The following is a 12570-nucleotide window of genomic DNA, read 5'->3' on the forward strand; positions in this document are numbered from 1 at the left end:
TAGAGGACGGAGCGCGCGCGTGCCGGATAGCGTTAACCACAGAATAGCCAAGACTCATCCCCACCAGATTCACACTGACAGCAGCCAAGCCTAGAGGCTGCCCCAGAACAGGAAGGCAGAACAGAGTTCGCGTGCCTGAGAGAGGGCCCGCGGTGACCACAGAACAGGCCATGGCGGGGCCACACGGAGCTGAATCAGGGCCGGGGACCAAACAGCTGAGCCCCGGCCCGGCACGACCAGGACCAAGTCCCGCGCTCCCGACGTACCCGCCCCAACAGCTGAGCTATCGGGTGTAAGGGGGGGGAAAGCGTACAGAATCCCGGACGGCCACGGAATTGGTCCCAGACCTGCCCGACTATGTCCGGACATAATCCCCACTCGTCAGGGTGAGGACCGCCTGCGACATCACACCTGCACCCACATTCACCCTGCCGGGGAAGTGGAGAGCCCTCAGGCTGCGCAGATGGAGAAACGCCCATAGCCAGCCGACCGCCGCCCGGTCCAGATGGGGGGAGCGTACTCCTCCCTGTCTGTCGATATACGACGCTGACGTCGTGTTGTCCGTCCTGATCAAAACACTGTTTGAGGACCAGAAGGACTGCCTTCAATTCCAACACATTAAATGTAGCGCAGACCGGGCAGCATGGTCTTGCCAGCTGCCCCCTACTGCATTGGCCTGACGTGACCGCACCCCAGTGAGGGAGGCGTCGGTGAAGACTGTGACGTGTGACAGCCTGCTGCCCATGGGGACCCCGCTGGTGAGGGCCCCAGAGGGCGAGGTCCCCCAGTACTGACATGGGAACCTTAGCCGCTTCCACTTGCCTCTCACCGGTCTATTTCCATACTGGAAAACCACCTCTGTATCCTCCTCATGAGGTGAAAAGGAGGCCAGGAGGGACCACGGAATGAGCAGATGCCATCATACCGAGCAGGCGCATCACGGACAGCGCCGTAACCGTCCTAGGACGGAACCTCCCGAGCGTGCCGAGAACACCCACTCGCCGCCGCTCCGAGAGGGATGCCCATATAGACCTTGAGCTTAGAATAAGCCCAAGTACTCCACCCGTTGACTGGGAAGAGGAGTACTCTACTTCCAGTCTACAGCAAAATCCAGGCTGGTGAGGAATTCCACCACCTGCCTGGTATGAGACCTGACGATCTACCCTGACCGCCAAGGACCAGAACGTCGTCCAGGGCAGAATACACTTTGTAACCCCCGACGATGCAGAGGCCCCAGTGCGGTCTCCACGCACTTGGTGAAGATGCGGGGAGCCAGAGAATAGCCCAACGGTAGCCTCTGGTACTCATACGCTAAACCCTGCAAAGGAAGCATAGGTAAGCCCTAGGATGGAAGATCAGGGATGCGAATACGCATCCTACAGGTCTATGGAGGAGAACCAGGCCCCCACCTGACAGCGTTCAACAGGTGGGAGACGGTCCAAAATGCTGAACCTTCCATCGGACAGGTCTAGCATGGGTCTGACACCCCTCCAGATTTCTCAGGCACCAGAGAATACCGGGAGGAAACGCCATGCATCGCGTCCTCCTTTGGGACCACGACAATGGCTTGCTTCGCCCACAGAGATTGGATCTCGTTGGCCAGAGCTGTCACTGCTGGTGACTCTGACAATAGGGTCTGTACCAAACCTGAAAACGGGTGGGGTTGTGTAAACACAAGTCCCCGCCTCAGCATTCTCTCTATCCACCTCGACATATGGCACTGCTGTAGCCATATATGATGATAATCCCAAGCGCACCCGCCGCCACTTGGCGCTGGTCCACCAGAAACCGTAGATAGGCGGCCCGGTCCCGCCCGCTGTGCGTAGCCAACCCTGGACCCGCTAACCTCGCGAGCAGAGCGTTCCGTGGAGTCGGGACATCGGACCCTGACACTACCCACGAGGCAATCGCACCCAAGGGGGGACCCCGACAGAAAGGGCCGGTTTGATACGGGAGAAGCTGACATCATACTAGGTGACAAAAGCTCCCCCACTGAACACCCCTCCAGCATGGACAGCTGAGGAATTGTTCTACAGCTGGACATGCAAGGTGTGAGGCCCCCACACTGCCCGATAGGGTGGGTTCCTACACACGTAGCCCTGCAGTGATATTACTACCACCCAAATCACGCGCGCCTGCCAGACCACTACCGGTCTTCCGGGAGTGGGAGGCACTAACGTGATACCCGGCCTGGCGAAGGCGAGGTCGGGGGAACCCGCACTGTTTGCCTCAAGAGGTCTCGAGCCCCCCTGCTGACAACCTTTGTAGTTGACAGACGAAACACCAGGCTCAACCAAACACAGACGCAGAACGTGTGGCGTGGGAGCCGCTTGACAGCACAACATTCTCACGGACAGACCCAGTTTCAGCCATCAACTGGGTGTCAGCCCCTGTCCCCATGAGAAGCGAAACATGGAGCCGCTTGCGCTTCATTGAAGACACGCGACCCGCAACCAAAGGAAACAAATCAGAGCCCTTATCCCGCTGGTGTTGGGGGGGGGGGGGGGAGTGACCGGAGAGCGAGCTGCACACAGCTAGACGCAACGTTTTTTTAGGGCGTGCTCATCTAATGTAGCCGATCCCTCGTCGGCTGTCGATCCCTCGTCGGCTGTCGGCCTTGCGGTCACCTGTTGACGTTGTGCCCAGGGTACCTCAGGCGGGGGAAACATGGCCGCTGGTAGAGGGCCTCGCCACAGCCGCTGGCGAGGCCGTGCTCTCACCTCTGGCTGCGCGGTGTGAGGCGGTGTGGGGCCTAGGTCAAATACCGCCTGCGCTCCTGCGGAAAGACCAAAGTCCCTCTGCGGAGAGGGTTATAGATTGTGGCTAGGTCAAAGCTAATAACGTCAAAACCTCGCAGAATGGGCTAGCCCATACACACAATGGTAAGGGGATGCAGACCAGAGAAACACCAGTCCCGCACACCATTCATAGATTCACAAAAAGCACACCAGCCCTAGGCCTCAGCCCATTCACCCATGAAAAAGGTAAACAAGCCCCCGTCAAAACTCCCAACAGTAGACACCGATTGACCGTCAGCATGAATGGTTAAGAGGAGGGAAGACCTTTTTAAAAAGACAGCCCTCAGCGGGGAATCAAAAGAACAGTAACCCAGCATCGTAGCATAGCATTAGCCGCGCGCTCCAGGATAGCCGGGAAAACGACAACGTTTACCCAGATATCCTGCCCCTTGCGCCAATACACAACTCGGTTGTCTCATGGGACAACAAGCAGTATCACTAACGCCAGCATTGTTATGCCTGGTGGTGCAGGCCCTACCTGGGCGCGACCTAGCCACGACAGCTAGCCGCCGGGCGACGTCCCTCGATCCGCTGTCAGAAGACGAGGAAACCCCAGGACAGGCCCGATGCGCTGTCAGAACGTGCCGAGAAGATTCCAGGGGCTGGCAAATCTCCGGCGAAAACCCAACATTGTTCAATTTCTCTCTGCATTTCATAACAACTAGTTCATGGAGTGCACTGCAACGTCCATGATGAAAACAAAAACAAGTGGAAGGGCGAGTATGACCATATCCGGTGTCTTATAGGGGGACACTGGGGCGGGGCCTGGTCAAGTGCATGGGTGCATTGTTTTTGTTAATGAAGTACAGTAGGTACTGGAGATAAGGGTAAAACTAGGTATGGCGAAGAGCGAGACGCGAGGCCAGTACGCTATATAACAATAAGAGATGCACAATTAAATCTATAAACTGCAAAGTGAACTACAAAAGAAGACAATCTAGCTTTGAATAAAAAAGATTAGCTTTATTACATTAACAAGTGTATTTTCATATGATACAACATGCTTATTTTTATTTAGTTTCTTGAAATAGTTATTTCTCTCAAATGCCAAAATATATTGACAAAATGGGACATTGAAGATAATACAACATTGCCCCCATGTAACCCGCTTGAGAAGTCACTCACCAAGTTTCTGTGTCCCTGTGACAACTTTGAAATGGTCGCATTTTGCTCCCCATTGACTTTGATGAGTTCACCAAACAAATACAAAATTCCTAATAACATGTTTGCGAACACATTTCCAGGCTAATTAGCTAACCTAAGCACATCACATTGTCGAGATTAATGTTAGAAAGAAGAATACAAGCATAGTCTTATTTTTCATGTAGTTGTGGACAGCTAGCGAACAAAGTCTTTCTTTGTTGCAAAATATGATCGTTAACATTCTTAATATTGGTTGCTAAAATATTAGTTATGGAAAACAATAACTTTCTTACCGTTAGCTGCTGGCAAACGTGAGGCGAGATGCTCGGTTTGCTCTAGATTTCTATTGGCTAATGGGCGCGTCATTCCAAGAGTGAGGGCGACGCGCAACATAACAGAAAACCATGCACCTCAGACAGGCGTTCAAATATTTATTTGTATTTATAATATTATAAATTGTTAAAATTATTCTTGATGAGGACCATGGACATTGCCCTTTAAAAAAGAAAAAAAAAGTGTCAAAAAAGGGCACATTGGTCATCAAGGGGCTTAGGAATGCCCCCCCCCCCCCTTCTGCACGTGCCTGTGTGTGTGTGTGTCGGAGGGGGTATACATGGTGTGTGATAACTATGGCAATGGAAAGGAATGACACAAAACGTGTGTGTGTGTGTGTGTGTGTGGTGTGTGCGTGTGCGTGCGCGCGCTCATTGATGTAGGTACAAGGACTCAGCGTACCCAGAGAACATGAGACTCTGGTGATCCACAACAACTCGGCCCTGGAGGCAGAGATCCACTTCAGCTTCCAACAAGATACTAAGGCTGACATCTACCTGCTGGAGCCACCCACCATGACCCTCACACCTGACCAGAGACAAGTACTCTCTCTCTCTCTCTCTCTCTCTCTCTCTCTCTCTCTCTCTCTCCTCTCTTTCTCTCTCTCTCTCTCTCTCTCTCTCTCTCTCTCTCTCTCTCTCTCCTCCTCTCTCTCTCTCTCACTCTCTCTCTCTCTCTCTCTCTCTCTCTCTCTCTCTCTCTCTCTCTCTCTCTCTTTCTCTCTTTCTTTCTCTCTCTCTCTCTCTCTCTCTTTCTCTCTCTCTCTCTCTCTCTCTCTCTCTCTCTCTCTCTCTCTCTCTCTCTCTCTCTCTCTCTCTCTCTCTCTCTCTCTCTCTCTCTCCAAAGCCAAACAAACAGAGAAACCAAAAGAAATCAGTACATTACAGAAGGAATTTCTTGTATGGTTGACAGTCTTTATGGTGGTTGTATTCCGCTGGATGTCTTATTCTTGTCACAGCAGCTCACAAATATTGCTGTACATTGTCGTATTTCTCCCAGTAGGTATGGGAGTTTTGAGTTGTTTTCCATGTTTTCGAAGTCTCTTTGGGCGTTTGCAATCTGTGGGAAGTATATGTCTCTGATGTCTTGGTATAGTGGGCAGGTTGTTAAGAAGTGGAGCTCGGTTTCCACCTCTTATTGTGTGCAGTGGGTGCATAGTCTGTCTTCTTTTGGGAGCCAGGTCTGCCTATGCCGCCTATGAACACGACAAGTGTCAGAGACGGCGTCCTCCAAACTAGACGAAGAGAAAAGAGACACGATATTAGTTGACCAGTAAACATCTACCCACGCTGGAGGGGAGAGAAGAACGAGGTTAGGATAAACAAACATAGGCATTGAACACGCACATCAAACAATGAGGGTTAGGTAACAGAATATTGAATACAACGAGAACTACCACTTGCACCGTGCTTGAATTCCACCGGCCTGGCCGTGTGGCAATAAAAGGAACTTGAACTTGAACTTGAACTAAGCTAGACAAAATAGTCAAGAGGTAAAGATTTAAGGCGCAACAAACCTACTGTTCCTACAGAACGAACTTGCATCGACTGCTGGGCTGGTCAGGCGTTTATAGTCTGGGAAGAGGTGTAACGGGGAAGCCCGTGGGTATGTCCACAGTCACGGAAACAGGTGTGTTGACGAGTGACTGTGGCAGTGCGGGCTAGTAAATTAAACTCACTTCCCCATAACAGGGTTAACAGACGCATAGGTACGGTAGTTAGGAGTGAATTCACTTCTTAGTGCAGCGGCCTGTGTCGTCGCCCGCGGACGCGGGAGCCCCCTGTTCGACTCCCCCTCGGGACATTCTCATTTAACATCAAACACAACGCAGACCAATATGATCCGTCACAGTGGTGCCCAGTGACCCGGATGTCCTGAGGGGCGTGAGTTTAGGGAGGTGAGTGTAACGGGGAAGCCCGTGGGTATGTCCACAGTCACGGAAACAGGTGTGTTGACGAGTGACTGTGGCAGTGCGGGCTAGTAAATTAAACTCACTTCCCCATAACAGGGTTAACAGACGCATAGGTACGGTAGTTAGGAGTGAATTCACTTCTTAGTGCAGCGGCCTGTGTCGTCGCCCGCGGACGCGGGAGCCCCCTGTTCGACTCCCCCTCGGGACATTCTCATTTAACATCAAACACAACGCAGACCAATATGATCCGTCACAGAGGCAGCATTCTCTGATTGATCATCAGAACCAGCCGTGAGATGGGAACGTCTAGAGACATGCACCTCGAGGTTGAGTAACTGCGCCACGCGTCCTCAGGGGGGAGCCAACAGGCTGCGGTCCCTGCTCAGATACAGTCCTCACAACTTTTTGTTTTCTTATAATTTGGTTTAGTCCAGTGTGGTTTCTGTCTGGTGGCTCTGCTTGTGTTTGTGAGCAAAGTCCCAGAACCATCTGGCTGAGTGGGCATCTCTCAATGGTCTCACTGTAGGTGAGGGCTTTGTTGTGGAGTGTGTCTGGGTCACTTTCTTTTAGGTGATTGTAGAATTGAAATGCTCTTTTTTGGATTTTGATGATTAGTGGGTATCTTCCTAGTTCTGCTCTGCATGCATTATTTGGTGTTTTCCGTTGGGTGCAGAGAATGGATTTGCAAAATTCTGCATGCAGAGTCTCAATTGGGTGTTTGTCCCATTTGGTGAAGTCTTGGTTTGCAAGTGGGCCCCAGACTTCGCAACCATATAGGGAAATGGGTTCTATGACAGAGTCTAATATTTTGACCCAGATTTTGATTGGAATGTCTAACTTGATGTTCCTTTTGATGTTCTCTCTCTCTCTCTCTCTCTCTCTCTCTCTCTCTCTCTCTCTCTCTCTCTCTCTCTCTCTCTCTCTCTCTCTCTCTCTCTCTCTCTCTCTCTCTCGATCTCAATCTCGATCTATCTATCTCTCTATCTCTGTCTGTCTCTGTCTCTGCCTCTGTCTCTGTCTCTCCCCATCTCCATCTCAGTCTCCCTGCAGCACCTCTCTCTCTCTCTCTCTCTCTCTCTCTCGATCTCGATCTCGATCTCTCTCTTTCAATCTCCATCTCCATCTCTCTCTCTCTCTCTCTATATATATATATATATATATATATATATATATATATATATATATATATATATCCCTCTGTCTCTCTCTGTCTCTCTCTGTCTCTGTCTCTCTCTCTCAATCTCCATCTCCATCTCCCTGCAGCACCTCTCTCTCTCTCTTTCTCTCTCGATCGCCATCTCAGTCTCTCCCTGCAGCACCTCTCTCTCTCTCTCTCTCTCTCTCGATTGCCATCTCAGTCTCTCCCTGCAGCACCTCTTTATCTGTCTCTCTCGCTCTATCTTTCTCTCTCTGTCTCTCTCTCTCTCTCTCTCCATTACCTGTATGCTGTATTACCATGGCTTACGGTATATCCCTGTGTCCCACTAGGAGTTGAAAGTGTGGGCTATACCCACCAACCCAGGGCAGGTTGAGGACAGTTTGGTGTGCATGATCAAGGACAACCCAGAACCCCTCATCATCCGCTTATCCTGCCTGGGAATCCCAAAGAAAGCTTCAACTAGAAAAGAAACGTCTTTTCCCAAAGAAACGTCTTTTCCCAAAGAAAGCTCAAACTAGACCGCTCTAGTTCGCTCTGTCTCTCTCTCTCTCTCTGTCTCTCTCTGTCTGTCTGTCTGTCTGTCTGTCTGTCTGTCTGTCTGTCTGTCTGTCTGTCTGTCTGTCTGTCTGTCTGTCTGTCTGTCTGTCTGTCTGTCTGTCTGTCTGTCTGTCTGTCTGTCTGTCTGTCTGTCTGTCTGTCTGTCTGTCTGTCTGTCTGTCTGTCTGTCTGTCTCTCTCTCTCTCTCTCTCTCTCTCTCTCTCTCTCTCTCTCTCTCTCTCTCTCCATCTCTCTCTCTCTGGACTTCAGCCAACATTAGACAGACCTGCCCCCTGCTCTGCTCCTCCTCTTTGTCAGCCAGTGACTGTTCTCCATGATCGGAGCAGGGAGGGGGGCGAGTTGGGTGGTTTGGCAGGGGTGAGATTTGGGGGTGGGAGTACACGCCCCCCCGCCCCCTCAGTATCCTGTAGTAGGCCAGGCGTTCAGTGCAGGCTGTCCACGAGGGGAGAGGAGGAAGAGGAGGAGGACTGTGGCTTCTCCTCCTCTTAACAGGAGCAGTTGCTGCAGCCCTTCACACTGTTGAGGATCTCGCTCTGCAGCACCTCTCTCTGTCTCTCTCTCTCTCTCTCTCTCTCTCTCTCTCTCTCTCTCTCTCTCTCGCTCTCGCTCTCGCTCTCGCTCTCGCTCTCTCTCTCTCTCTCCTCAGTCTATGGCAGGCAGCAACATAGACTGCTGCTAGCTCACAGATTGTTGAGTCCTCCGCTAGTAGGACTGGTTGTTTTTCTGTATCTGGTAGTGTGAGAAAACCTTTTGTTTAAATGCGTTTCTCTAATATATTTCTATTTTTCACATTTGGTGAGGAAATGTAACTCAGTTTCAGGCTCATTGAGGATGCAATGACAGCACAGCCTTTGCTATGCAGGAAGCCAGGTTTTCCTGTGCCTCCCCTTTTCAATAGCGAGGCTGTGCTCACTCAGTCTGTATTTTGTCAAGGTTCTTTTTAGTTGTTGATCAGTCACCATGCTCAAATGATCTGCTATGGTGTACTGTCGATTTAGAGCCAGATAGCACTGCATTTTGCTCTGTGCTTTTGTTTGTGTTTTCCAATAGGTGATGTAATTTTGTTTTAGCTGTTTAGTAATTTGATTTATTCTGATTGGTCAACACAACCACAGCGCACATACACTCACTTAAATAAACAACACACTGTAGCACCCACTTTACCACTTTAGACACACGTTACACTTTATATTTATATTTATATTATTGGTAAGGAAATTGTACATCATTCTCATTCCTTATTGTACCTCCTTATTGCACCTCACCACTACAAGGTGGCACCACAAACTAAGCTATACCTCACATTTTTGTACATGCTGTACATACTGTATATAGATACACTGAACAATTTTGTTGTTTAAACTTGTTTACATACTTGACGTCTTGACTTTCTATTTTATACTTATTATACTATCTTGTTATTATCTAGCACACTCTCAGGAGCAACACAGAAATAAACATTTCATGCAAAGTATTCTGTATTCTGTATGACAACTAATAAAGAAACTTGAAACTTCTGTTCCTGAGGTGTGTTAACACATTGGCGGCCACTGGGATGAGTCTAATATCACTAGAGACGACCAGCATATGTAAACAGACTTGGGGCTGTTTGTAGAGCTAAATCTATACTTTATAGTATTGCTATCTGTCCATTCTCATTGTCAATTGAGACCATAAACCGTCCCTTCAAAATGGCTTAAAGAAAAAAAAATGTCATCAATACGTTCTCATTTTATAGCGCCGTGAATATAAGCGTTATACGGCATTTGGTCTAGTATTATTTCCTGGAAGGCTAGATAAAGGGCTAATAGCTACTAACGTTATATCCAATGGCATTTCCGTTATACATAAGCTACGTCGTTTCTTATTATTGATTACCAATAACCATGTTCGTCTAAGTAGCCACATACGCTAATTGCCTGGTTGAGTATCATAACAAGGCCCGATCAGCATGTAATTTACGTGAAAAAGATCTTACCATGAGCCGGTTGGATCCCCCTGAGCATTTCCCCATTATCGATCGCCATCTGGTAGATGGTGAAATGCGCGATCCAAAACGTATTCCGTGCAACAGACAATAGCTATCGCTTCAGGTGAGTAGAAAACTACATTAGAGATAAAAAAAAAAAAAAAGACAACTTCGGCCACAGGGAACACTGCAGCGCCCCTAAGAGGATCTGGCCGGTAATGCACTTTCTCCAATTCAAAGAGTAGGGTACATCTGCAGTGCAGCTCGGCGACCTTGAATAGGTTATTAAAATGGAATAAAAGCCAAAACAACTTGCCACGGATATATCCGTCCTTCGGTCCATTAAGCATGGATTCGAAACACGTATATATCCGTGGTCGGGCGCCATTGTGTTAAGAGAGCAGGTATGTGGACTCAGCCTCAGGACCAGCTGGGTAAGGGGGTTCCTGATGCTCCTCAGCTCTTGGCACTGCAGGGCTTGATAATGGTACGAGAGGGGGTCACTTTGTTTTAGGTGTGTCCAAAAGTGAATTGCTCTTTTTTGTATTTTTAGTATTAGTGGGTAACGGCCTAATTCTGCCCTGCATGCATTGTTTGTAGTTTTCCTCTGGACATGTAGGAAAATCTTACAGAAATCTGCATGCAGGGTCTTAATGGGGTGTTTGTCCCATTGGGTAACGTCTTGTTTTGTAAGTGGACCCCACACCTCACTGCCATAGAGTGCAATTGGTTCAATAACACATTCAATTAATTTTAACCAAATTTGAATTGGTATTTCTGTTTGTATATTAATTTTTATGGCATAGAAAGCCCGGCATGCTTTCCCTCTCAGCTCATTGACTGCTTCCTTAAAATGTCCAGTTGAACTTAGTTTTAGTCCTAAATACGTGTAGTGTGTGCAGTACTCTACATGTTTTGTACCAATTGAGAACTTTGGTAGGACGTCCTGAGATCTGTATCTTTTTTGGAATATCATTATTTTGGTCTTTTTGGGGTTTAATGCCAGGGCCCAGGTCTGACAGTAATGCTCTAGCAGGTCCAGGCTCTGATGTAGGCCATCTGCTGTGGGGGACAACACAACCAGGTAATCTGCAAAGAGCAGGCATTTCACTTCTTGATTGTGGAGACTTACACCGGGGGCAGAGGACTTTTCTAGTATATTAGCCAATTCATTAATATAGATATTGAAGAGTGCCGGGCTGAGGTTGCAGCCCTGACTAACACCTCGTCCTTGGGTAAAGAATTCTGTTATTTTTTTGCCAATTTTTACGCTGCACATATTACCAGAATACATTGATTTAATAATATCATGTTTTACCCCCTACACCACTCTCTATAACTTTATAGAACAGCCCTGTGTGCCAAATATAGTCAAAAGCCTTTTGAAAGTCAATAAAACGGGCATATATTTTGGTTTTATTTTGGTTTATATGTTTATCAATTAGGGTATGTAGGGTGTTAATATGATCGGTTGTGCAGTGTTTTGGTATGAATCCAATTTGGCTTTTACTCAAGACATTGTGCTTGGTAAGGACGTTTAAAAGTCTGGTATTCATAATACTACAGAAAACCTTCCCCAAATTACTGTTCACACAGATGCCTCTGTAATTATTAGGGTCAAATTTGTCTCCGCTTTTATAGATTGGGGTTATGAGTCCGCACTGGCGATTTTACCACTGGGGCACCAGGGGCACGTGCCCCACCTGAAATCTCAGGTGCCCCTGAGGTGCCACCCCAGTTAAAATTGTATTTATATATTTTTTTAGTAATAATTTTTATTATAGTAAAAGTCAGATGTTTGCCTTTATAAATAGGCTATTAGCCTATTATTAAACTAAATTAAACAAAAAGTCTTAAAAGAAGTGTATGTTTGATCGCTGATTGGTGTGTGTTTGAATTTGTTATTACGTAATTGGTCACATTGAGTTGATGGGTAGTCAGAGCGTGACTGCGTGAGTGAGCGCGAAAAGTACAATTTATAGAGGGTCCGTCTGTCACAGTCAGGGACGGTAAAATAAAACACAAGGAGACGGACATAAAAAATTTACATACGAAAATGGTGGGGCAGGGGCACTTCTTCACGGCTTCCTCCAATGCTTCCTCCTGGTCCTCCAACATCTAACGTTGGAGAAACCAGCACCTCTGAAGAGCTTTCGGTAAGGCGCCATGAAGTCTGCCAAGAAGCTCCCGGTGCAGGTGCACCTGTTAATGCAGCAGAACTTGCAGAAGCTAACGTGGCATGTTAGCCATCATGATCCACACCGTTAAATGATCTCGGGACTGAGCAACCCAAACAAATGGTTTTACAACCATACCCTGCCAGCATTTTTAGCGGTAGGAAACGGTCATTTGTAGCTACTTGGTTCCATAAGAGAGACTGGCTCGAGTACAGTGAAAATGCTGATGCAGATTTTTTTTCTGCTGCCGGAATTTCTATGCTAGCAGTATAGCACCAATCGGAGACTGGATGGTTTGAAGCTGCAAAAGAGTTTTTCAAGACGCGAAAATGTACAACTGAGTGGAAGGACGCATCCTGAGGAGGTTCAGTGCCACTCGCTGCCTCCAACTCTTCTAATGGTAAGTCATAATGTTTAATTTAAGCCAGCCTTGGCCCTTATTATTAACCCTTTACCGGTCACTTCTTGAAATACCTGGAAATTCACAATTTCAACTCTAGAATGTTATTTTGGTGCTATTT

The 12570-nt window shown here is 48.0% G+C and overlaps 1 protein-coding gene across 1 annotated transcript in view; it reads left to right on the forward strand.

The window, feature by feature from the left end:
- Window positions 1-12570, forward strand: part of hydin (HYDIN axonemal central pair apparatus protein) — a gene marked incomplete at both ends in the record, with an annotated part of 297572 nt that overhangs the window by 180656 nt on the left and 104346 nt on the right. Inside the window, 2 exon segments of the mRNA XM_084331981.1 lie at window positions 4658-4689; window positions 4692-4816. Coding sequence (XP_084188107.1) covers window positions 4658-4689; window positions 4692-4816 — 157 coding nt within the window.

The sequence above is a fragment of the Notolepis coatsorum genome (assembly GCF_963971535.1).
Source record: "Notolepis coatsorum genome assembly, chromosome: 16".
NCBI classification, from domain to species: Eukaryota; Metazoa; Chordata; class Actinopteri; order Aulopiformes; family Paralepididae; genus Notolepis; species Notolepis coatsorum.